At 37.2% G+C, this 27,080-nt stretch overlaps 2 protein-coding genes across 7 annotated transcripts in view; one reads left to right on the forward strand and one right to left on the reverse strand.

Annotated features, from left to right (window-relative positions):
• Nucleotides 1-1,720: 1,720 nt before the first annotated feature.
• Paqr3 (progestin and adipoQ receptor family member 3) lies at nucleotides 1,721-24,902 on the forward strand. Of its 4 annotated transcripts, XR_007213584.1 has the most exons (8): nucleotides 1,721-2,118; nucleotides 4,634-4,796; nucleotides 7,532-7,687; nucleotides 10,318-10,515; nucleotides 13,139-13,229; nucleotides 16,625-16,773; nucleotides 19,254-19,364; nucleotides 24,770-24,874. XR_007213584.1 is itself a non-coding variant. In XM_048364632.1 (7 exons), exons 1-6 carry the CDS (start codon nucleotides 1,934-1,936, stop codon nucleotides 16,765-16,767), a joined length of 936 nt encoding a protein of 311 aa, XP_048220589.1. In that variant the 5' UTR covers nucleotides 1,721-1,933; the 3' UTR covers nucleotides 16,768-16,773; nucleotides 24,770-24,902. The 4 variants fall into 4 exon arrangements, 3 of the variants coding, with proteins under 3 accessions (XP_048220589.1, XP_048220588.1, XP_048220590.1); XM_048364632.1 differs by lacking the exon at nucleotides 19,254-19,364 and having other exon boundaries at nucleotides 24,770-24,902; XM_048364631.1 differs by lacking the exons at nucleotides 19,254-19,364; nucleotides 24,770-24,874 and having other exon boundaries at nucleotides 1,722-2,118; nucleotides 16,625-18,464.
• Bmp2k (BMP2 inducible kinase) overlaps nucleotides 20,821-27,080 on the reverse strand; it is a 98,806-nt gene continuing 92,546 nt past the window's right edge. For all 3 annotated transcript variants that reach the window (XM_048364628.1, XM_048364629.1, XM_048364627.1), the window contains one exon: nucleotides 20,821-26,199. In XM_048364628.1, coding sequence (XP_048220585.1) covers nucleotides 24,800-26,199 — 1,400 coding nt within the window. In that variant the 3' untranslated portion in view covers nucleotides 20,821-24,799. The remainder of the gene's footprint in view (nucleotides 26,200-27,080) is intronic.

Raw genomic sequence — 27,080 nt, forward strand, 5'->3', positions numbered from 1 at the left:
CAGAAGAAGAAACAAACAAACTAGAAATGGTGGTGCTGTGGCTTCAAGTGGTAGAGCCTTGAGCAAAACAAGCTCAGGAACAGTGTGCAGGCCCTGAGTTCAAGCTCCAGGACACACACACACACAAATACACACACACACACACACACACACACACACCTAACAGCATAAAAATACAGTTATCCAAGGGTCTTTTCATCTTCATTTCAGAAGATTCTTTGTGAAGTAAAAACGTGTTAAATAAATGTATACATTTTCTCTTATCTTAACCTTTTAAAAATGAGGCCATTAGCTATGAATCTTGCAAAGTATCAAGAAGAGTTACTACTTACTTTTTGTTTCACATCAAACTATCAAGCTATGGTCCTTACAAATATATATTTAAACAGTTTTGTACTGCTGTCATTATGTGCAAGTACCTGAATCACAATTCATATCTGGAAACAAAGCTGTAACTTTCCCTTTATGCACTGCTAGAGCTGTGTGCTATGGGCTTGGGCTTGGATTTTTGAAACAGGGCCTTTTGTAACCCAGGGTGGCCTGACAAGCTTTTGATTTGTTCTACCCTTATTATCATCTAGTTATTCGAGACTTTTATATTTTCCTTGTGATTTTATCAGCATACATCTTTGGCATACTGTTCTTATTATAAACCCAGTATGTCCAGTTTTCATGTATCTTGAGCATAGAATGTACTGAGTGGTCTCATGACGCAAGTGTGTGAGGCTTTTGCTCTCTAAATGCAACATGTGCTCCATATGGTTCATCATACACTCAACCTGGTTCAACATGAGCTCCACATTGTTCAACATGAGCTCCACATTGTTCATTACATACACTCAATTTTCATTTTGTGAAGTTTTATGTTCACCAGATTGAGTTCCCACCAATTTCTGAGTGCTGGTTGAATCTAAACCTCAAAGGTCCTTTTCCCATGATAAACCGACAAGTAGTGGAATTAGTTCTAATTATTTCTTCTTTCTATTACCTCTTTTCCCTTTATATTTCAAAATGTAACAACAACAAAGTTAACAACTAGTTGAAAACGGAATAAGAGAAGTCAGGCCCAGAGTGATAAAGGATGCTTGCCTTCTCTAATCTGTGGAAGCTAAACCTAATCTATAAATGTTCAAGTAAACACATACGGGGTTGTACGCAAGTGTGCCCAACTGTATTTACCAGAGTGTGGTATTTGCAGAGGAGAATTCACATAGTGTCATTCCTTAGTAAAACAGTCAACAGAATGAATGCCAGGAAACTGGCACTTAAAAGGTGTGTGGAGGCGAATACAGAATGAAGGGAGGAAGGAGTGAAATGCGGTCATAATAATGAAGAGGAAAGAAAGAGGGAGAAGGCAATAATGTCGCTTCAGTGCACATCCTGAGGGACACAGCCAGGAGGGAGGGGGGAGAATGGTGAATGGGGTGACATCAACCAAGATGCGCTGGCATTCATAAACTGCTCTGTTGCATGACAACTCTTTTGTACAGCTACGTAAAGATAATTTTAAAAAATACATCGTTTTGTTTAAACAACAAAAGACATACTTGCACGCGTGTGCACAGCTCATCCCTCGCCCGCGAGAGGCTAGGCCGGTGGGCCCCACAGTGCAGTGCGCCCTCCGCTGGACGCGCGCCGCCAGGGCCGCGCGGGGGGCGGGGCCGCGCGCGGGGGGCGGTTCGCGCGACGTGCTGACGTCAGAGAGGGCCGCGACGCCGGCGGGGCTGCGGGCTTGGGGCGCGACGGCGCGGGTCTGTGAGGTGAGCCCGGGCCTGGGCGGCGGCGGCGGCGGCGTGGCCGCAGGACCTGGCGCGGTGTCCGCGGCCTCCGGGGCGGGGGCTCCGGTCAAGAGGCCCCCTCCCCGGGGAGGAGGAGCCGGGGCAAGCGAGGCACCCGGTGGCGGCGACGGCGGCGGCGGCGGCCGCCGGGAACCATGCATCAGAAGCTGCTGAAGAGCGCGCATTACATCGAGCTGGGCAGCTACCAGTACTGGCCGGTCCTGGTGCCCCGCGGCATCCGCCTCTACACCTACGAGCAGATCCCGGTGTCGCTCAAGGACAACCCGTACATCACCGACGGCTACCGGGCCTACCTGCCCTCCAGGCTGTGTATCAAAAGGTACGGTCCGGCCGTCACGCCCGGCGCGTCCCTGCCTCTCCCCCACTTTCTCTAGGCATCCATCCTTCCCTCACCACCTCACCCTGTCATCTCCTCCCTTCCCCCGCTCCTGCCCCGCCGGGGTGTGTGACCCACGGCATAATAATGATACCGCAATCTAACCATTGCCCAACTCTCCCGTGGCGCCTTGGTGTTCACGGGGCGCTTTTACATCCTTTATTCCATTCGGTGCTCCTCTGGGATGCGACCCCATTGACGACGCAGCCATTCTTGCACAGCTGAACGTTTGGCTTCTTCTTAGAGCCGCCGTGTGGGAAGCCAGATGTTCAGGACCAGTTAAATGCCTGGATAAATAGGAAACAACTTCACATTGCCGTACATGGGGCTCCACTTAGCAAATACTGATAGGAGCCTCTGTTAAGTGCTAGGGTCCTGTATCAGATCTTACAAAAAACAGCAGACTGGTCCTTGTTCCCATAAAGCTTCTAAGGAGTAGCCCGGGTTATTGACACTAAAGAGGTAATTACGTTATTACATAATAGCTATTGTGGAAAGTGATGTGTAGGAAAAGCTCTATAGCAAAGAGAGTGATCACAGGGCACACCCAGTCTTCACTAGAGCACCTGAGAAGCACCTCCTAGAAGTTTCCAACCTGTAAAACAAGAGTCCCTTAAAAGCCTATGTTAAAAAGAAAATTTAAAAGCAAAATGCTCTTCTAGCTTTTTTTTTTTAGCTTTTTGTCAAAAGTCATTGAATGTACTTAAGTCTTCCACTTTAACAAATGTCAGATAGCTCTAGGTCTTTGTAATGAAATGCAAGCCCTTGAACTGCTTAAGCAATACATATCTTTTTCTTGATTTTTCCATGGTTGCTCTTATCATCCTTAATGATTCTGAAGATATTATTGTGATATTGATTTTGAAATTGAACAGAGTTAGATGTCCAGTTATTTACACAATAAAATAGATCTTCTACTGAGGATATTGTTTCACCTAATATTCCACCTAGCTTAATCTCTTCTAGATTCTGCCTTTGCTCTTTTCCAGCTTTCAACAACGACCAAGTTCTATATGTCCCAACAGATCTATTTGTATTCTGCTACAGAAGAACATGGAAAGAATGGTCAATTAGTCACATTGCATGGAGCTTCACAAAATGCAAACTTACATGGCATTAGACAAGATGCAATGTTGTCAGTTTTCATAGTTAGATTTTTCTTTTACAATATTCTTGCATCCTGTCCCTCAGTTATACATAGTCTTCACATTTGATGCTATACAAGAAAATCTTGAGCTTCATGAGACAAGATTCACTTTTTTCTTGGTTGTTATTTGAAATCTAGACATTTAAAAAAATGGAAAAATGGCAACTATGCTGATGGGCACATTCAGTAGGTTGTTATACATTAATGCTTACTCCTGAGGATTCCTGGGTCCATGACAGTCATTAAGCAAAAAGGTTATATTTTGCCAGAGAAATGGAAGAATACTTTAATATTTAATCATGATATTGCCTTTCAATGAAGAGATACATCTGAAAAGCATTCTACACAATTACCAAAGGAGCTGGAAGTAAGAACAGCAGCATCTAAGTAGTTATTTTGTTTTATAGTTAAGGAAACTGGATCCTACTGACTCTTAGTCCTAGGTACTCAGGAGACTGAGGTCTAAGGACTAGGGTTTAAAGCCAGCCCTGGCAGGAAAGTCCTTGAGACTTTTTTCTTCAATAAACCTCCAAACAGCCAAAAGTGGAACTTTGGCATAATTCGTAGGGCTCCAGCCTTGAGCAGAAATGCTAAGGGACATTGCCAGGCCCTTAATTCATGCCCCAGTACTGGCACCAAAACAAACAACAACAAATAAAAACACCACCTGATGCTCAGAGTAGAAAACTTTGCATGCTTATCATTGTAGAACTAATTGTGACTAATTGTGGCAAGGGGTAAGGCCGAGACAGTGAGCGACACTTGACTCCTGGTGTGGGTAGTACACTCTTGCACCAACCTGTACCACCAAAGTCAATGGGCAGGGCATTTTAAAAGAGGACACATAGTGCCCATATTGAAAGTAATCTCTTATTGGTCCTAGAAACTAGAACCTTCCGGTGAATCAGTGTATTTATTCTGCTTCTCTCAAATCCATTTAACTTTCTATTTCATGAGTACTTACAAAGGTACTTTAAGTTTCTGACTAAGCTTGCAGTAGGCACCTTTTCAGGTATCTATTATTGACAGTGTTATAACTCACATCCAGTTTTACTTATTTTCTAGAGTGAATAATCTGAGCAAGTCACCTTAGAAAAGTGGTGTCATGTAGATGAATAGAGTAGTGCTAGTATCAGGGGGTTGATAGGCTGGTGGATTTATGTGTTAACAAATTCAAATACAAAGAAAGAAATTGTAAGTATGAGAAGAAGTAAACACCAGAATGCTCTTAAGATAATTTTTTTCCCAATTTTGAATGATGATAGTAATCAACCAATATGAATCTGAGCTACATGTTTGTTTACTTTGCAGTTTGTTTATTTTATCTAATGAGACAGTAAATATCTGGAGTCATTTGCTGGGTTTCTTTCTCTTCTTCACCCTGGGAATATATGACATGACATCTGTCTTACCTTCGGCAAGTGCATCCAGAGAAGATTTCGTAATTTGTTCTATTTGTCTATTCTGCTTCCAGGTGAGTCATTTCATAACCACTATTATTACTAAAGAGAACTTTTTGTTTATTATAGCACAACCTCCACAAGTCTGTTTTTCTCCTAATTTAGATATTATTACAGTAAATTTGAAATCCACTAGATGTCAAACATTGGAAAATTATTTCATTATGATGACGATTATTATTATTATTTTGGCACCAGTACTGAGGCTTGAACCCAGGGCCTTATGTTCTTTCTGTCTTGCTTAGTCACAGCTCATATTTTACAACTGTGCCTATAGTCCAGCTTTATTTTCTGGATAATCAGAAAGATATATGAGTCTCTTGGACTTCCCTTTTTTGTTGTTGGTGGTGGTCAAGGGGCTTGAACTCAGGGCCTAGGCGCTGTCCCTGAACTCTTTTTGCTCAAGGTTAGAGCACTTTAGCACTTTCAGCCATAGCTCCACTTCTGGTTTCTTGAGTAGTTAATTGGAGATTGTGCCCGGACTGGCTTTGAACCGTGATCCTCAGATCTCAGCCTCCTGAGTAGCTAGGATTACAAGCATAAGCCACCTGCACCTTATCACTTTTATTTATTTACTTTGTTTTTTTTGGGGGGAACACAAGGTTAAAAGTTATCCTTGAACACAAGACTCAAGATCATCCTGCCTCCTACCAAGTGCTGACATTAATCACCATACTCTACTCTTTATCTTTTAAGGTCTATTTTAAAATGAACACCAAGATATGAATATACAATTGTATTTTATTAATCTGGCCTAAGAAGACCAGTAGAGTCTACAAAACCTCTTTGGAGGGAGTTATCTTTTTCCTATTTATAGTGTATCTGATTTTTGTATTTGCTTTTAAAAAAAAAACTAGCTGCTTTTACAGGTATTGATCTTTTGTTCTATTGCTCTAGTGTTAATTTTTTTTTATCTTTTCATAGTTCCCAAAGTTCAAATACTTTACATTCCTACTCTTTTGTAAGTCTTGCAGTTGTTAATTCTACTGCATATTTTTCAAACATCTATAGAAACACCTCTAAATGTATTTAATATTTTAAATATAGATCCTTTTAGTGCAAAAAAAATCATGAAGCATAATCATTTGACAGTAAATGTAAAAAATCCAGAGTACAGAAAAACATAAAGGAAAAATGAAAGCTGTCATCCCTCTTCCTCCTGACACCACTCTCCATGACTCCTTGTCCTTAACGTATTATGGCTCAGTTTGGAGATAGGGACCAGCAGATCTTCCACATAGATGTTGTTTTCATTTTATTGTATTTTGGGCCAACATTTTCTTCAAAATTTGACCCTAAAGGACCAAGAAACACATCTACACTCCCTCCTCCTATGTTTTTTTTTCGAATTCTAATTTCAGTTTAGCAAGTATTTCTTGAATGCCTACTTTTAGGCCCTGTGCTAGGCAGCAGTGATTAATGCTGAGTAGAAAAAAAACAAGTTACAAAGATCAGATTACCCATGTCAAAAGACAGAAGAAAGAGAAGGAGGGCATTTAAGCAGAGTGGATGATTGTGTAAAGATCCAGAAGCAAGAGAAAACTTAGCACTTTCTGTACTTGTAGATGTTAGTCTTTATGGTTGATTCCTAGGAGAACAGAGAAAGGTATAGTTGGAAAAATAAGCAAGGGCCAGATCAAGAGATATTTAGTTTATCATGCCAGTGAGCTTAAATATGAAAGATATAACAATATAATTATCTTTCCACTTTGGTTGATAAAACATTCCATAGAAAGAAGTGAAACACACCCAATTTGCCAGAGTATTTTTTTCTCTAGCTCCTAAGAAACTCTACACCTTTTAAAACAGAGAATACTAAATATTGATTAACTTTTCAAAACATTGCGTTCTCTGCTAGCATTGTTTTCTTTTCCCTTTGATACCATAGTTTTTCTCCTATTCACATTGAAATGAGTTTTATCATTTCTTATTACTATATGTATACTATATACTTATGTAGAAGTTTAAGTTTATAGAAAAAAGTAAAAGTCACTTGAAATTCAGCTTCATTCAGATGTGTATATGCTAGGCTATCTCACACCAGGTAGATTGCCTGCTTGCCAATCTACCTAACTTCTAAGTTAAGATTATGTTTGACTGTTATTTTGTTCTAGCTCTTTTATGACCCATTACTGTAACAATGTTATAGTATATATATTAAGGTACTCATCAGATTTATGGCTATTAATCACAAGGGCAATCTGAGAAAACAACAAAACATTCTTAAGACATGTTTATTTGGGCCATTAAACTAATTGGTAGCTTAGTAGCCAAAAGTCACAGACAAGTTAGGATTTCAGTTAGTGGATGAAGAAATGAAGTCATGACTAACTGCATTGTTATTGAATATTGACATTGAGTCTGTGGAAACTGGTTCAACTTGTTTAATGACTAGAATATAAAAGAATACTTGAGATCTTTAGTAGTTTAATACCCAACCTATATTGGAGTTAAAACACCTTGCTTTATAGGACTTTTTATAATCATGATGTGAAAACAGTTACATGACATTCTTTAATGAATTTGTATTTTTCATTATGATGCTTTGCTGTGTGAACCTCTTCTCCAAGATATGTGTGTGTGTTTAATATATTTCATGAGTACCAGCCAAACTTTATAATCCAGGTCACTGATAACACCAAGCCAGGTTGTATTGCTGAAGAGCCTGGACTCATAAACACATCATAAATATTGTGATAAGTGGCTGTATTTATTTTTGCTTTGTCACATGATTTTTTATTTTTCTTAGGTCTGTATGCTTTGCTCTGTGGGATATCATCTTTTTTCCTGCCATCGGTCAGAAAAAACATGTCGAAGATGGATGGCATTGGATTATGCCGGAATTTCTATTGGAATACTGGGCTGTTATGTCTCAGGAGTGTTTTATGCATTTTATTGTAATAATGTAAGTAGTTCTAAGTATTGTACATTCTGTCTTTTATGTGGATCTTAGATTTTCTTGCAGTGGTTCCTTTGAATTTCTGAGTACATGATTAGTACATCTAATATCAGTTCAATACTTTGATATTTTACTAATTTTCCATTAGAATAAAAAAGTACATAGTTATTTGTAAAACTTACTGTAGATATTGAATTACCATGTTTTCACTAAATCCACATAGCTGCATTTCCTCAGACATTCACAATATATATTTTTTAAATTTTGTGTTTATAGAATTGAATTAAACTTAGTATTATTTAAAGATTATGAAGTTGACTACAACTTTCCATTTCCCTTTTTATCCTTAAACTTCTTAGTGAGAGGAAAATAAATGTGTGTATGTGTGGCTCCCTGATCTATAAGAAATATATTTTCCTTTTTTACTCTTATATTTGATGTATACCTAGATAGAGTACATAAGGCAGTGTGTGTCTTTAACAAATATGTCTGTTCAGGTCAACTCTGCTTTCTATCCTTATGATCACAAAGTCATTTCTTGCCTTGTACAAAGCACCATTTGTAACTGTGATCATAGAATACAACATCTGACCAAAATGTTAGCCAGTCAAGCCTTGCATTCTTCCTTTTGGTTTCTAATTATCTCCAAATATTCCATTGCTTTTGTTCTGTTATTCAATACATTTCAAGGAACACAAGCTGTTTTCAGAATGAAACTCTGGAGCCCTGATTCAGGAGAATATATATTTGGGCACACACATAAACAATTGGACATGAGATTTCAGGAAGTGAATAGCTCTGTAGATGTTCTAAGGATTCAGGTTAAGAGAACCTTTGTTCTGTGTGATGCTGAGCTTTTCAATGACTCACATAGAGCTCTTCATATTTTACAATGAATGTTGTTGCACGCTCCTTGTCCTTTTCCCCAAGGACACCATATACATGGATTATCTATCATTATTTGTTCCATTACTGGGAGCCATTAATGTGGCCTTTTAAGCTAGAAAGACTCAAGCCTTTCTCTGCTACTCTCTCTCTCTCTCTCTCTCTCTCTCTCACTCTCTCTCTGTTTCTCACACACACATCTACCCAGCCATTGAGACCTTATTAGGCCTTCAGAAATGCTCAGAATCTGGTGCTCACTTCCCAGCCCCATTTTCTCTTTAGTAAACTCACAATGTGTTTCTAACTGGATTTTTCTCACCTTTTTTTTCCTGGTTATCTTTTTTTTAATTGTCCAAGTAATGTACAGAGGGGTTACAGTTACATATGTAAGGCAGTGAGTACATTTATTATCAAACTTTTTACCTCCTCCCTCTTTTTTTCCCCACCGTCCCCCTCCCCACTTCCTTCCCCACCTTCCCCCAGTGGTACAGTTGGTTTACAGAATAAAGTCTTGTAAGTATTGCTATTGCATTGGTTTGCCTTTTACCCTTTGTCTCTCCATTTTGGTGTTCCCTTTCCTAGTTCCAATAAACATATGTACAATACCTGTGTACCAAAGTCAGTTACAGTGACAACAGGGGTAAAAACATGGGGAAGAAAAACAAAAGAAAAAGTCATAATTTCATAGGGTACATTGGCAATAATGTTATCAAAGATAAACCACTCATTTCCCCATCTTGTAGTTCATTTCACTTAGGATCATCTATGTGGTCATATATGCATTGCTGTTGAGCTGTTGTGCTCCTCTGCTAGGATTACCCTAGACAAGTACGAATTGTTTCCAATGACTGAAACCGTAAAGTTTATGATTTTTTTTCCAAGTCTTTCCATTTCCTCACGAATGGGGCCAAGTCATTCCTTCTAATATCTGGTTATCTTTTTATAAGGCAGTTTGAAAATGCCTTATCATTCACTTCTTGAGTAATACTTAGTGTCAGCAAAATAAAGTTCAGAGTCTTTAACCTGATCTTAATGCTCTTCAGTCTGCCTTCTTCAAACGTCTATGTCTGCGTTTGCTGCTCCATTTCCTTGAAAGCTCCATCCCACACATTCTTACGTGTTCCTCGAGACCTAGCTTGTCTCCCCTGTGAAGTGTTATAGCTATCCCAGTTAATGTTCATTATTCTCTCCCCTGTGGTTCTGAAACATTATTTGGAACTCAATTACAATACTTACCATTTGATGTGATCAGTCATTTACATATCTGTTCTTCCCTGAGTCTGTTAGCTTACTCATGAGAGCGTCCATATTAAAATCAGTCTTGATGCTGGGCTCTGGTGGCCATATCCATGATCCTAGCTATTGAGGAGGCTGAGAGCTGAGGATTGCAGTTTGAAGCCAGCCTAGGTAGGAAAGTCCATGAGACTTTGATCTCCAATTAACCACCAGAAAGCCAGAAGTAGAGCTGTGGCTTAAGTGATAGAGTGCTACTTGTTTCTACAGTTAGCTATGTTTAACATATAATGGATACACAGAAAACATTTATGTAGGAATGATTTTCTTTTACCGCCTTTCTTTGAAATTTGGTTTGTTAACCTGAAAACTTAACAATTACATGGAACATAACATTTTTAAGAAAGGGAATATTGTTTGGGAATGAAAATACTAGGAAAATAGTTGTGTAATATGTAATAATAGAAGCCAAAAATACTGATTTCCTTCCATTACAATTTAACTTCCTTTTATTTTAGTATTGGCGCCAAGTGTACCTGATCACCGTGCTTGCTATGATCCTGGCAGTGTTCTTTGCACAGATCCATCCCAGTTATCTTACACAGCAGTGGCAGAGGCTCCGCTCTATCATCTTTTGCTCTGTTTCCGGATATGGAGTGATCCCGACTCTTCACTGGGTTTGGCTTAATGGAGGAATCAGTGCACCTGTTGTACAGGTAGGTTGAAGGAAGTATTTCTCTTCATTTTTTTGTCATTCTTGTTTATTTCTTTTGAATAGAGTAATGTAATTAAGACTTGTGAGTGAGACTAACATTTAAGAGCATATCTTTAATGGCATATTGCTGTAGTTTTCATTTCTCTCAGTAGTAATGTTAAAAGGTAGAATATAATGCAGTGCCTCTAAAATTCACAGAAAAAATACTTAGCCCAGAATTATTTTCTGAGCTGAATTATATGTGTCATTTTGGGGAAATTATACTTTTAGGTAGCAGAGTTTAAAGCTTTTCACAGCTATATTGGTTAAATACACTTTTCAGAATTAAGGTAAAGTGTAATTACTGTTTGTTCTGAGATGTCATTTCTGTTGTATAATACATTCTTAGTTCTTTTTCAGTTACCATCAGTATTTAAATACTTAAATCTTTCTCCTGAGAGAACTTCACAGTTTCTAGCTTCTCTACTGTGCCAGTAGTAATGCCAAAGATAACCAATGTAGAAAAGTGGGAGTAGTTGACTTTTCCCTCTGGGGGTAGGGTAGCAATCGGGAAAGATTTTTGTTGTTGTTAGACTTGTTTGGTTTGAGGTTTCTCTGGCATGTAAAAACAGACACAGGGTCTAGACTTTAGGCCAGAATTTGAGACTAGCCATAAAGATTTAGAAATCATCAGATGGCTGAAACCAGGGAAACATATTCAACCCACCAAATATACTAAGAATAGAAAAGGAGTTATTAAATTCAGATACGGTAGGGGAAGTGTATGTGCATTAGGGAGAACCTCAGTGAGAGCTAAGTATTCATGAAAAGAGGATTAGAAATAACATTCCTTATAGGTCCTTACAAAAATGTTCTAAGTAAAGCAAAACTGAAAATATTTAAATTAACATAACTAAGTATGCCAGGAAAGCTGGCAGAAATCACACTTGTTGATTGGGACCTATGTATGGAAAGTGAGATTTTAAAGGCAAGTTTTTTCCAAAAGTATCAGTTTAGTACAATAGAAAGAACTACTGGGCTTACATTCAATCACAAGATGTTGGAAATGTGATAGAGAAAAGCATGAGTACACCACTGGGGGGGAAAAAAAGGAAATTCTATGACAGTCAATTGAGTGCAGTGATCTGGCTAATAGACGAAAGTAGTGTTGTCTTGATAAGAGTTTAGGAAACCGACAGAAAGTTGGAGTTAGTAGCAGTTATGAGGAACGTGATTCTGCGATTTATAAAAACATCATTTCTCAATTTTGATCCCCCAATAATAAGAAATTACAGTGGGAAACTACCACCCTTGATTTAATTCTAACTAGAAGTGATTGATTGCTAATATGGAAGTGATTAAATTCCTATATGTAGACAATAAACCTCTATTAAACTTATAATAAAGTAAAAGAAAAAGACCTATTAAGTCAATGCTTTTTAGAGAAATTCAGAAAAAAATGAGAATATTTTCATACTCGCAAATCTTAAACTATATGACTAGATAGTAGTTCTCAAAGATGGAATTCATGTATGATTACAGATCATCATAACAATGAGAGTAAAGAGAAGCTTTCAGAGACTAATCTCATTTTGGAAGGAGAAAAGCTAGACAGGCTAAAGAATATATGTGTACACATACACACACATATACACGTGTACACAATCTGGAGCTCTCCATTTACCCCACCCCTCAGCTGTCCACAGCTATAGTTGAGCCCAACATGAAGGCATGCTTGTGCCTTCATGGGGGACAGTGAGGTCATCTATGACATCTGTCATAGAAACCTGCATAATGAGCATCCAGTCTACCCTAACCTGAACCAGCTTAGTAGCCAGATTGTGTCTTCCATAGAATAATGAAACCCACCAAACACTGTCTTAGAAAGTCGAGGAGTGAGAAGCGTAAAGGAATGATGGAAGTGATAAGCTTAAACTTGGTCAAAGTACTCTGTAGTCATCTGTGGAATTACCACAGTGAAACCCTCTTGTACTATTAATGTGTGCTAATATTCACAGAATAACAAAGAAAAATACTTAGAATGAGCCATGAAAGAAGATAAAGAGTTCTGGGTGAGTTGAGTGGAAGTTTGAAGCATTGATTAGAAGCTTTGTTTTGGAGTGAAGAAATCTGAGACTGATCCATCTGAAGGCTGTGAGTTAGGGAGAGCCATGACAATTCTCAGAAATTTGAAGAGGAAAGAGAAATCAATTGTCTTTATTTCTTGAATGAATTTGTGGTACATTAGGTTTGTAATCAGAATTAGAAACATGTATATAATAGCTGCAAATCATATTTAAGAGTCATTGATCTGGGATATTAGAAGAGTTTTTTATGGGCAAAACTATTTAGTCCTCTTCCTACATGCAGTATTTCATCCCCATACTACATTGCAGGGTTCTTGAACATCCTCAGGCTCTTCAGCAACGCAGAAACTCCAGCTCCTTTCATAGCCTAACCTTTACAACATGGCTGTGTTCTGTTCCTATGCACTGCTTCCTACAGTAGAAAAGCAGGAATTCAGATACTGGACATTTTCTCAGAATAATTCATTTTTAGCAACCCTAAATTTTACCCCGGTACTCATAATGAATTGAGAATTGGTAATAGTAGGAAAATGTGCATTAAAAACAATATTTTTTCAGGACTTTGCACCGCGTGTAATTGTGATGTATGTGATTGCTCTTCTTGCTTTCCTATTCTACATTTCCAAAGTTCCAGAACGGTATTTTCCAGGTAGGTGTCTCTTTTGTCATGGTTTTATAGCTTATTCTAAATAAATTGGAAATAAATTCTTTAGAGAATTAAAACTTTAATGTATATTTTTAAATGTTTTGATTATGAAGTAATTGTTTTTCCCCAAATATTACCTACAACTTTACCTTTCCAGATAGTTTCACAGACTTTCCCTTCCTCACAATTTGATTGGTCCACTAGGTGGTGTTTCCACTGTCTTACAGTTACAAACTAATGACAGAGTTGGCTTTAGACTCTTAAGATTTCCTGTAGCTCACAGTCTGTATTCATTTTTTAAAGAAAATTCAAATACCAATTATTTAATTAATTTTTATATTTTTATAAAGCAAGAAATAAAGTAAAGAGACTAGAGGTAGTAAGAGAAGGTGACGAAAAGAAGCTAGTTTTAAGCTCACTTCACAGTACAATAGTGTCCCTTTTCTATAATTCAGGTACCTGTGGTGTACCACAGTTCACAATATTAATATCTGTTTGGGTCATTTGAAGAGCGACCATATTCATAGGACTTTTACTACAGTATGTTGTTATACTTGTTATGTTTTACTATTGTTAATATCTTGCTATACTCAATTTGTAAATTAAACTTTTATCATAGATATGTAGGAAAAATAGTTTATATAGAATTCCATATTGTCCACAGTTTTTACTCATCTACTGAGGAGTATTGGAGTGTGTTCTTTGTGGATGGGAAGGGACTATTGGATAAACATCTTAAAGTTTTGTAAAATAGGTAAAGACTCCAGTAAGGTGTTCAGCTTCTTGATATTTCAATTTGGAGTTGGAGCAGTTTAAATATCAACTGCAAACTTGCCCCTCCTCTTTTTAGGTTAAGATTCATTTCCATAGTGAACAGGAAATGGCATTGTATCACTCCTTACATGTGCTGAGGAAGGAGAAAGGGTGAGGAACCTTGGTCCAGAGAGTGAGTCTCCCTCTATGTTCAGATGTTCCTCTCTGTGCTTGATATTTCACTAATGAGCTCAAAATAAGAACGGGAACACAGAAAAAACCTAGGTGTATAGAATTTGAATTTGAGTACATAACGAGTTGATTTTTTTATTGCTTTATTAAGTGATATTCTTTAAATTCTGGGTCTAGAGAAATAGCTCTACTGCTAGAGCACCTACATGCTCTAGGTACTGGGTTTGATCACCAGCACTGCAAAAAATAATGAAAAATACATACATGTATGCATAAAATTTCTGGGTTTTTTCAACACACAAAAATTTGAATTATGAAAATGCTTCTATACCATGTGATTACGGCCATGTGCTTTTCAGTCTCAAAATATTTAGATCAGAGGTTAGGAATTGTGTAATATAGGTACTTCTAAAAGATCAAATAATACATCACATTCCTCCAAGATGAGCTTGGTAAAAATGTGCCATGCAGCTGACCGGGTGATTACATGCAAGTACATGAGAGCAGCAAAGACAGTGTGACTAAAAACAATTAAGTCTTAAGTGATAATATTGTTTTCACTTGTAGGACATCTTTCATGCATGAAAATGTGGGAGGCACAAAAACAGTGGATATTAAGAATTCTTTTTTTTTTTTTTTGGCCAGTCCTGGGCCTTGAACTCAGGGCCTGAGCACTGTCCCTGGCTTCCTTTTGCTCAAGGCTAGCACTCTGCCACTTCTGGCCATTTTCTGTATATGTGGTGCTGGGGAATTGAACCCTGGGCCTCATGTATACGAGGCAAGCTCTCTTGCCACTAGGCCATATCCCCAGCCCAAGAATTCTTTTTAAATTAAGCCTGAAAACTTAAATTCAGCTCAGGCATTTTTGTTCATTTATTTTTAATAGACAAATACCACAGTGGTGTTTGATGCGTTCAAGGAACTCCAACTTGAAAGAATTGAATGGTTCTCTGATGCATCTAAACTAGTCTATTTTCTTTGTAATCCTTTGTATTTTTAAGAGTGGATCTGTAGACTTAACTAGGGTTTAGTGGCCCTTTGGGACACCAACAAAAGAATTAAGACCCACAAAGAAAGAATCCCATGCCATTATACATTGTTTTCTATTATCATCAATTAGTTGTGCAAGGAGTTTTCATTTTAACCCATCCAGTTTGTATACAGTGCATCTTGATCCTCTACTCCCTCTATCACTCTCCTCTTTTTCTTTCTTCCAAAACCAGTTGCATTTTCAAGCTCCATTGTACTTTAAAATTTATGTTCTGTTCTGATTGTTATTCCTATTAAGGAAAAGAGGAGGGTAGGCACCAGCGGCTCCTGCTCGCCTAACTGCTCAGAGGCTGGGATCTGAGTATCAAGCTTCCAAGCCAGCTTGGGCAGAAACGGGCATGAAACTCTTAATCTTAGTTAACCAACAAAAAAACCAAATGTGGCTCAAGTGGTAAGAGCCTCAAGTTCAAGCATCAGCACTGGTGCATGTGCATGAATACACCCACAAACACCCCCCCCCCCCCCACATACAAAGTAAAAGAAAGAAGAAAACAAAAAGGAAGAAAAAGATAACAGAATATTTACTTAAATTCCATGACCCATAGAAGCACTATGAGAAAGATAAAGTTCAGACTTAGCTATTGAAGCTTTGCATTTTTTATTTATTGAAAAAGATCAAAATCCCAGGAAACTTTGAATTTAGTGTTTCACTAGAGACACTAAATTGCTCTCTGAAGTTACTTATGAAACAACCTTAATTAACCCATTCATAATTGCAGAATTTTGAAAATTATTGCATTTATTGGCACAAGATTAAGGTTTGTGATTTCTTCCTGCATACCTGTACACAAAGTACTTTTAGCAGGCTTGTATCTGCTGCTTTTAATTCCTGAGTCACGCCATGATTTGTAATATGGATATCTTTTATCTCTTTCATGTAATGATATTTCCCCATGATACCAGATCTATGTTAAGTTGTAGGCAAAAATAAAAGGTTGGATTCTAAAACGCTAGGAACAACATTTCTGAACTTCACCTGTGTGCTTACTGAATGAAACCTTCAAGTTAGACCCATATATGCTTTCTGCCTTTTTTTGTTGTTTTTGTTTTGTTTTGGGCTTGATCTCCAGGCCTGAGCACTGTCCCTGGTTTCTTTTTGCTCAAGGCTAGCACTCTTCCACTTGAGCCACAGCGCCACTTCTGTCTTTTTTATGTATGTGATACTAAGGATTCGAACCCAGGGCTTCATGTATGTGAGGCAAGCACTCTACCATGAGGCCATATTCCCAGCCCATTTTCTGCCTTTTTAAAAAGCACTTGGATTTGAATTGCTACAGTCTCCAGGCCCTCAAGCTATCAAAATGTTTTCTACTTTTAAGCTATATTTCCAAAGTCAGTGATAGAAATGCATCTTTAACATTGAAATAGTGCGGTCAATATTAATTTTTTACTTTCCCTTTCAGGACAACTAAACTACCTCGGATCAAGCCACCAAATATGGCATATCCTTGCAGTAGTGATGTTATATTGGTGGCACCAGTCAACTGTGTATGTCATGCAGTACAGACATAGCAAGCCTTGTCCTGACTATATTTCACATGTGTGAATTCAGGTATGGCTACCTGGCAAATTCGGTTGTTGAGCAATATTCAATGGGGGAACTGTAGACCCCACTATTTCTAAAGTTTCCATTCCTTTTCTTTTTCTTTTTCCTGTTGTTTAATGTATCATGAGTAAGGATTTATAAACATGGAAATATATACCTGGGTTCTGAAGTAATAATTGCTTTGTAGACCCTTACTACTACAAATTTGCTGCTTACACAGAAGTGAAAAATTGTGGGCCACCTCAAGATATATCTGGATAGCAACACTGAATGTTCAGCTCATGTACAAATAGAGCCCATTTTACCTAACACCAGCTTAATTTCCTTAGGAAGGGCTCATCTCCAATTCATGACTATAGTAGAAGATATTTTCATTAAATTATCAAGTTTAAGTGCCTAATCAAGGCAGCGATTGTTACAGCTTATGCTTTTTGCAAGGTAAAATAGTAATTTTGAATAATCACAGCCTTTAAATAAATGGTTTATGAGAAAGTGGCACTTAAGGTACTTCTTTAGCTATAAACTTTAGAAACACACTGAGTTTTGGGGGGTTTTCCAGGACAAAATCTTGAAAATTCTTTGAGAGATATTCACATGCATTGCTATTTTCATCATGTAAGAGTCACACTGGAAACGAAGGGCATGATTTAGCAACAAATCCTGTGGTCTGTTTAGTAACAAAATCATTATCCACTTAAACTTTTTAATCCCAGATATTAATTCATAGTATAATTGAGTTCTTGAGAGTGGATTTGAGAAGATTTGATCTCAGAAGAACTTTGATCTCTTTTAATTTGTAGCCCTGAATTTCATAATGAAGGTTTCAGCCATATGGGTGCTACTTTCAAGGTCTTAAGATCTAGATAGATGGCCATAGGATCTTGACCCTGAAATAAACCTTGAGCCTTAGAAGACTCATGCAAATCTTCCACTTGATATTATTCACCTATACTTTAGTGTTCTGTTTATGCATGCATTAGCAGTACATTCATGGATAACTCAAGTAATTTATAAATGCTATCTAAAATTTGGACCTGAAGCATTAACTTGCTCTTGTTTTTACTTATTTCACTGCCTAATTATACAGTGTAACTCCTTTGTCTTTTTCCCTTCTCATAGGCATAAAATTAAATGCTTTATAGCATTCATACACCTTGTTTATTATAAAATGTCATCAAGGTTTCTTAATGAGTTGACAAGTTGTTTTAAATATGGCTATGTTTTCAAGACAGTGAGAGTTAACTGGGTATCATAAAAATTTTACTTTGAAGCTTATTCCTAAAATGCAAATTTCTATACATCCAGCCTTAGGAAAGTTACTTTAATGTACCTCAGTTTATGCTCCCATAAAACATCATTTCTTCTAGAGTAGTGTTTCTGGATTATAAATTCCCAATGCTATTTTGCACAAGGGGAGTTTTCTCAGAGTGGACTCAGTGCAGGCACACTGTAACATAACAATTGTGGTGGAAAGCTACTTTGAAAATGGCTGTTGTATCTCATTAAGACCACCAATTTGTATGCTAAATATTAGGAAATTTTGATGTAACAACAGTAGGATAAAATGCTTGTAAATACATACTGAATCATTTTAGCCACATGAAATACACTGATTAAAAGTGGGAGGAAAGGAATTATTTTATGTGTGGAACCATTTTTTTTGTAAGATCTCAAAAATAAAAAGCACTGATTCTTAAGTTTTACTTTCTTTTATTCCTGGAGATTTTTGGTCATAGTGAAGGAGTTATGTAACATGTACCATCTGAGTTAATACATAAAAAGAACATATTGTATTTTTAAGCAACAATTTCTTGAAATTTAAAATATATACTAGTCTACTGTAGGGAAAATTATGCCATGTAAACATTTCAATGCTTTATGGAAATGTTAAATGTAGGAATAGTTTTTATCTTTAATCTGATGTATTTATTATAAGAAATGAATGACTATGGACTGTCGCTATGGATAATACTTCTATGGATAATATTTCAGCATTTATTGACCAATCTACTGTGTGCGCAGCACTACTGGTAAAAATTTAAGACATTGTTACCATTAAGAATATTTAAAAGTTGCCTACAAATCTGAGCCTTGTAACAACGTATTGTTATTTTTGGTTTGTTTTTTTTTTTAGTTTATTAAAATGATTAAGCGTACTATTGGAGCTACAGTATTAATAAGATTAGTTTTAATTTTACTTATGTGAAAACTAAGGTTTTTACTTATGGACTTTGCAAGGGCTTTTCAGTTATCTATAGCTGTTTTAAATTTACTAGATAGAGTTGTACTCATTTAAGAAAGTCATCTTTCTACATAAAGCTATTTTCAAATAGCAAGCAAGTTTTGTCATTTTTTTTTACACTGAGAACAATTCAGTAAGCTGCATGGCAAAGTGTGTATTAATGTAAATAAACTGGGTTTACTAAATATATTAAGTGCTGCTTGTCATTTTTATGCTACATAAAGGCTTTAACATCATATTCTAGAGTCAGGAATGAAGAATGAGAGATTCTCTCTCACATCTTATGGCATCCCACGTGGACAGAGTGAAGATTGTGATTGACTGGCATAGAGCTGTACATCTCTCCATGTGGCAGGTACCTACTAGAGACACACTTAGCACTCTAGTAAATGTAAAGGGACAAAGCCTGAATAATTGGCTTCCTGCTGGTTGCTGAAATAAGTAGATCGACATCAACCAAATCATCATTCCTGGTAAAATGTGAGGGTTTGTTTTATAAATCCACTCAGCTGTTGGAGGGAAGGGCAGAGCTGTCTTCTCTCTGCATTATCACAGTGTTTATATTGAAACATCTAGGTGCTCTTGAGTACTGTACCTCTGTGGGGTTATGACAGTGAAGAATTGACACTACCTTAACAAAACTCCAAAGGGAAAAAGAAACAGTACACACACAGTACTTCCATGACACTGAACCTAAGCAGGACTAAACACAAAGCCCCAAGGCCCTCATCCTGTTCTACATGTGTGTCAGCAGAGCACTCCGTTGCATGCATGTAATTTCAGTTCTGCCAACTATGTCAATCTTTCTTTTTTGGTTGTCCGACTTGAATGCTGGCCCTACCGCTCAAGGCTAGCACCTTACCACTTGAGCAACAGCATCACTTCCAGTTTTCTGGTGGTTAATTGGAGATAAGAGTCTCCTGCCCAGACTTTCTACCCAGGCTGGCTTTGAACCATGACCCTCAGATCAAGTCTCCTGAGTAGCCAGGATTACAAGCATAAGCCAGCTGTGCATAGCTTCAAGTATCTTTTTTAACATTTAACAAAACTACAAGTTTTGTAAAATACATGAAAATATTTACATTACACAAATGCTTGAACTAAACTTCCTTAAGAAGGAATGTCAAAACAAGCAGCTCAATTGACATCATGTATTTTCTAGAACTATAACAATTCCAACAGTTTCTATGTTACAAATTGTTTTTTTATATTCTGTAATAATTTGTGATATTTTGCTGCTGTGTACTATTTGTTTAAAAATGTGTCCTTATTTTTCGGTGTAACTTAATGTTACTACTTAGAAATGTTCATTTGTAGTAAGATGAATGTTCATGACTGAGAAACTGTCACAAACCACCATCCAATAAGCCCTCCAGTTTGTGGAATATAAACTACCACAACCCTGACACTTTCTCTTTAATGTGCCAAAGCCTCTTTTCTGACAATAGTCAGATAAAGCTACTATTTCATTTGAACACAGATTTTAAAGTTACAAATGTTAATAGTCTTTTGAGAGTTTTAAAAATACTTTATATAATGATGTGAAAGCTATTTCAAATTATTCAAAACAAAGTTATGAATATCAGTAATGATAGTGACTAAAAAACTCATCCTTTATAAGTGCTCTTGTTGTAAAAAAATAATTAGGAAAATCCTATACCATGAATCTTAAGAACAGGGGGTCTAACTTTAGTTTTTTTATGCCACTACCTAGTATGTAATAGATGATTATTGTCTATGAAGAAAATGAAAGAATTAATAGTTTATATCCAAACATTTAATAAGATAATGAAAAATTCCGCAGTCACTGATTATAAAGAATAGGCAGTCCTTTTGGGATTTATTGCATTTAAAGAAAGCAGATTACTAAAACAGTAGGTATGATAAATACAGTAAGAAAATAAACTTCAAACAAAAGTGAATCAGGGACAGAATCAAGAATAATCAATGTAAAGGCAATAAAGTAATAAAATTAGTGCTTAATTAGATATACAAGGGGGAAAATTGATTCATACCAGTTTCCCAGCAATATTTGAAGACTGAAGTTACTTTAGCACATATATTTCATAACAATTAGAAATATAACAAAGATGTAAATCTGATTTATTTAAAGGGTAAAGTTATTTGCTTAGTGGTACATAAAAGGCTTCAGAAAATTCAAGTTTAACACAAAATGGAAGTGTAATCAAAGAAAGTGCACTTAAAGCTGTTTTCCAGCAATTAAAAAAGTAGCTTCTATACTGCTATTAGATGACTTCTCAATCACAAAAAATAGCATAAAACAATTCTTTCAAAATTAGCACTATAAATTTTAAAATAAAAATAACCAAAAATAACAATCTTTTGCATTTTCATCAACTTTCTTTTAGTGGTTTTTATAAACCTCTCCAGGAGTGAATGTTGTTTTAGATATGATTGTGATTGCAATTCCATTTTTTAAAAATTCACATTAACTCCACAGTAGAGAGATGTGATGTGCATGCATGTGTCTATATATAGTTGTGTCTTAATATATAAAACACCACTGAGTATAAAAGTTTTCAAATAAACTATCATTTATGGTAATTCTCACAGTAGATATATCATCTCATTCTCACAGTAATTGGACCTAAAATAACAAATAGTTTTACTAAAAAGGAAAAAAGTTCACTGCACATTCTACATATATTAAAACAAATGTACCCAAACTCTTCAGACTACTAGTGATTTTAATATACTTGTACCTTCTAACAGTGTTTATGTGAAGTACCAAAACCTAAAAGAAACCCAGCCAGGTAGCTGAGTAGTCAGAAAACTGTGCATAATGACTATAAGCATAGAAGAGTGGGTCCCACCTTAGTATTTTCCACTAGCAAGATGAGAACAGTCTATAAACAATAGGACCAAAAGGTGCATCTTCCTGCAGATCAGATGTCATAACTATGCCCAAATACACAGATACCCAGGGATGGCAAAGGTTACACTTCTGAATAAATACTAATCAGTTACTTTTCCTCCTTGATGTGTGTGTGTGTGTGTGTGTGTGTATACACACACATCAATTTTTGTGTCCTAGCAAATACATTAATGCCATGAAAGTTGACCTTTTAAATACTAACATGTTACTAAAGTAGTAAAAGATGAGCAAATGGTCCACTTTTTTAAAAAAGATGATTCAAAATGAACAAATACTATTAAAGCTGTTAGAAAACAACTTTGGCCTCAGAGTTTTGCCAGCTTCGTGTTACTTGCTTAGTGATGTTCAAGTATAGCAGGTTTAGAGTTGCGACTACATCTCGCCCTTAGAGGCACAGGGAGCACTCAAATAATGCTAAGAATTAATTTCATTTCCACCAGTCCTTCCTTAAATCAGAATTGGACCATTCCATGATAGAACCAAATTTTCACTGAGTGCTCTGTGCGGGTCATTACTGTTTTCACTTGCCACGGGAACTTAATTCTCATAAGGAAATTATCGAGCAACAGCTCTATGGAGTGACCTACATTTTGACTGTGCTAATGTGGAGGTGATAAATGAAAATGAAAAGTAAAATCTCTATACCTTGGTAAAATGCCTGTAAATTTTACCACATGGAATTTGCCCAATTTCTGTCCCATTAGATCAGAAATTATGTCTTAAAATTTTGAGCTACAATCGAGAGGAAATGCTATAATATCATAAAAAAATTAACATTTTAAGAATAGTTTATCCAATATTATAAGGCAAAGGGTCTGCATCAGTGTCTGAAGCACTTAAAATTATTCAGTGTGTAGAAGAGCAAGTAAAATAATGTATTTCATATTTACATTCCAAGAAGTTCACATTAGTTCAGCTATCTTTCTAAGGTATTGTGATGTGTACTCCTTAACCAACAGATTTCCATTTTTCTTTGAGTTCTACTTGATAAAATCCTATTGTGGCACATGGATTACTATGTGTAATCAAGTCTTCTCTTTAAAAGAGTCACTTTGAACCTATTGCAAAAGAAAAATCTACTTAAGCATTTGCATTACCAATATTAATCAACCTGAGAATCAGAAAAAAAAAAAAGGTGCAAACATATTTCCCTTTGGCATAAGGACAGTAATTGGTGTAGTCCACTCTAAAGCACAGCTGTAAATAGTGATATATAGTGCTTGATACACCTGTGCTACATTGTGATTCACGCAGCTTCCCCATCCTCTACTGTCTGACATAGCATACAAAAGACAAATAAAAAAATGAGTATGTAGTCAGTTACATAAATTTTGCTTCTTTCCAAGTTTAAGAATGAAAAGAAGCAAAAACTAACCTAACTAGGGCACTATAGTTAAGAGATTCTAATTGAATGTAGAGAATTAAAAATGTAGCAATCAGGAGAATGCCAGATTATAGTTTCCACTCCTGTTTGTAAATAGCTTTAACAGCTCAAGAAACTCCAAATATTAGTCTGACAGGGAAAACACTATAACTTCAAGCAGGAAGCACAAGATACTGTATTCACATTAGTTCATTAAACACAATTTCTATAAAATCTCAAGTTTATACTTAGGATTTGTGATCTCTTAAAAAAAAAAGGCAATTTGGTAGCTGGGTTCTTTTCTCTAAAGATACAGCGAGCTAGCAGATTAAGACGCTAGCCCCTCATGCAACCCTTGAATCCACTGGCAGATATGGTATTAGTGCAGAGGTACTTGTAGCAGGATGTGTGAGTCCTGCCTATAAGGCTTTATGGGTGTCACTGTTGTGTGCACTATTAAAACTACTCCGCCCTCTAAACCAAAGCAAAATAATTGTTACTTCTAATGGAAAATATCTGATGAAGGTAGAAATTAATAAAGTACATTATTAAATGCAAAATGACTTTACATTGTAAACATTTAAAAAATTCAAGGTTTCAGCTACATATTTTTTCCTGAAATAAAATTTTTATATAACCCTTGTCCTCACTCCCAATTTTTTCAGTACTTTGCTTCATTAAGGATATGATAAAACAAAATGTTTCTAAAGTGTTGAATTCTTTCCTCCCCTTTCATTATTTTTCAAATGCTAGATATTTCTCTAGACGCCCATTAATTATTCCAGGTTTTTGAAATGTATTTGATTGACAAAAATTATATGTATTTATCATGTATGACATGTTCTGAAATATGCATACATACACTGTAGAGGTCTAATGAGCTAATATATACATTATTTCACATATTATTAGATAGTCCATATTAATGGCACTTTTTTTTTTAACACAATAGTTTTAGGCACAATAGTTCTGGCTCCGCTCTGTAGAGAAAGGTACTTGAAGTAAAATCTATACACTTTCCAGGTACCTTGCTAATTTTTTGAGAGAAGTAATTTTTTTATTGTATGGAAATTAGAAAAGACCTTATATGCAACCTATATATGTACAAATCAGCCTAGTTTTAAATGCTAGATGTGGAATGAGCCTGGGATATGCACACAAGTGAAATTCTCATATCGAAACTAATGCTATCCAGCTCCTGTCTGTCCTCTCTCATGACTACACAACTAGACAGGTGCCACAGGCTTCCACCGGAAGTACTATGCTTGCAATTCTGTGCCATGGTGTCAAGAAGGAGAAACTTGTTGAGCTTTCACTTTAGCTCTCCTCTCCTTGGATGTGGCCTCCAAAGTTACTACCCTGTAGAGTTACTTCCTTTTTCTATTTGGTTTATTTTAAAAATCACCTAGCCTGATTAACCTGTAAGAATGAATGATATAAAGAGCTATACAAATAAATTTTCTTTTAAATTCATAAAACTATTCATACTCTTTTCAAACAGGAGTTAATGCCGAGCATCCAGCAGAAGTATCTACTGTTTAGAAGGAAATGGAGCAGCACCAAATGGGTCTAATTCGACTGTTTGGGCCTGCTGGGCCTGATGTGGTGTGATGCTTTGCACCACAAGTTCTGTAAAGGGCACGGCACCAAAGTCATCCATTTTCAACGCTTCTGCACTGTGGAATGACCCATGTAGTGAATTCTGTCTTGGCCGCCCAGGCAGGACAGTACTGTGATCAGCACGGATGTCACTCAGGCCCTGGTGAGATTGGTGCCAGGCCAGGTCTGGAGGATGGAAAGGCTTGGCACCAAAAGGGTCCAACAGACTCTCTTCAGCTTGTAGAACATTATTCCCCCTATCTTTGCCGTCCGTCAGTGCGACGCTAATGTTCTCCTTGGAGTCCGAGATGGTTAAGAACTCGTTGCTGCTCTGGGAGTCTCGGCGGCCCACTTTCCTGTGCCTGCGAGCCCTCTCCGGAGTGCGGAAGGTGGGCTTCGAGGTCTTCTTTGCGCTCGTGGGGGTGCCATGGTGCCGCTTCCCATTACTTTTGGACGCATCCTGCTTCGTGCGCCTCTGGCGAGAGGAGAGTTTCTGTAAGCTGCGCTGCTTGGCTTTGTACTGCTGACTCCCAGTGATTTCCTCAAATGGCACGAGTCCAAAAAGGTCCTCCCCGCTTTCACTTTTACTTGGGGTGGAAAAGGGCTGAAAGGGAGTGGAGCCAAATATATCAACACTTTGGGAGCGACTAAGGAGAGTATGTGTCTCAGGCCCCAGCACAGAGCAGTCCTGTGCACTCATCTTCTTGCTGAAGGGTGCCTTGGTGAACACATCGAATTCCTCTTGCTCTGGCCCCACCGGAGGAAACATCTGGTGAGAGCCATTCCCTTCACCTTCTTGTTGGGGTTGCTGAGTACGGACTGCAAAGAAGGGGACTGCGCCAAACACATCGAACTCCGGTGTCAGAGTCTCTACCCCAACACTGGAGGGTAAATGAATTGGGGTGTGGAGCACTGTATTAGCATCTTGGGGTGATCTCAAGTCATTGTACTTTGCTTTAGCCTGCTCATACTCCTCAGAATCAGAGCTGTGTTTCTCCTCTTCTTCATCTTCAGAATCCATGAGAAGAGGCCTATGACCCAGGTTTTCCGGTTCTGTATCATCATCATTAAAATCTCCTTGTTCTCCCGGAACCTCTTCCTCCTCTTGCTCTTCCTCCTCGCTGCTCTTTGGAGAAGGTGGATCTGATTCGAAATCACTTTCGGAGTCATCATTCCCCTTTTGCCCTTGGCTCCGTACAGGTGAATTCTCTGAGGTTTTCTTTCCAGTCCTCTGATCTTTAGGTATTGGACTTGCTTTTCCATTTTTGACAGGGCTTTCAGTGCTGTTTGCTTGACTCATGGATGAATGCTCAACTTTCTTTTCAGGAGAACCTGTAGGTTCAAAGAAAAATTATTGCCGTATTCTTATGTATTTCAAAACCCAGTTGCATGAAACAACACATTACAGGGGAAATGGCGCTGTGGCTCAAGTGGTAGAGCACTCACTAGCCTTGAGCAAAAAGAAGCTAGGGACAGTGCTCAGGCCCTGAGTTCAAGCCCCAGGACTGGCAAAAAAAACAAAAACAAAAAACCAAAACCACATTACAGGTCCTCATACCACTTTCTGTAGAGAAAAAGTAATGTCAATGAGCTGTCATTGTCCTCAGTTAAATGATTAGATTCAGAGACATACTCATCCCCGCACCTTACAAACTCCCTCCTTTCAAGAGTTAAAAGTTTTCTCAGAATCATCAATAGGTATAACATGTTGAATTACCTGCCCCAACTAATTTTAATTCAGCACTGTTGTTTTTTTGTAAGACAGTGCCTTTTGAGTTTAGTATGAATATGTTTTTCTAGGCAGTTAGCCAACTGTACTAAGGGTATGTACCCTCTACGGCTGACACATCCTCCTTAAGTAGCATCTATCCTACATTAAAAAAAAAGACATTAAAAAAAAAGTATGTCTTTAAAGACAAATCTAATTAGGAGGCTAGTAAGCAACAGACAGTAATCACACCAAATACAGTGCTCTGCAATTTAACTGCTGGTATGTAATAATGTAGTATATTTTGTTTATGTGAATATATACTACCTTCTTAAACATTGGGATACTAAATTGATTTTTCCAGAAGCATTTGTATTGATCCATCCCTTCTCTTGCTTTTGACTAAAATCAGGTATTTTCCATATAATTCTTCAGAATTGGAGGTATAACCTGTAGCCATGGTGAAGAGACCATTTTTTTCCCATTAGTGGCATGGGCTCTGTAA

Source organism: Perognathus longimembris, chromosome 16 (assembly GCF_023159225.1).
Source record: "Perognathus longimembris pacificus isolate PPM17 chromosome 16, ASM2315922v1, whole genome shotgun sequence".
Lineage (NCBI taxonomy): Eukaryota > Metazoa > Chordata > Mammalia > Rodentia > Heteromyidae > Perognathus > Perognathus longimembris.

Excerpts from the sequence above, each read along its gene's own strand:
- Paqr3 (XM_048364632.1), top strand. The coding sequence starts at position 1,934 with ATGCATCAGAAGCTGCTGAAGAGCGCGCATTACATCGAGCTGGGCAGC. Across the intron at positions 7,688-10,317 it reads ATGCATTTTATTGTAATAAT|TATTGGCGCCAAGTGTACCT; the intron begins GTAAGTAGTTCT and ends CTTTTATTTTAG. Across the intron at positions 13,230-16,624 it reads TCCAGAACGGTATTTTCCAG|GACAACTAAACTACCTCGGA; the intron begins GTAGGTGTCTCT and ends TTTCCCTTTCAG.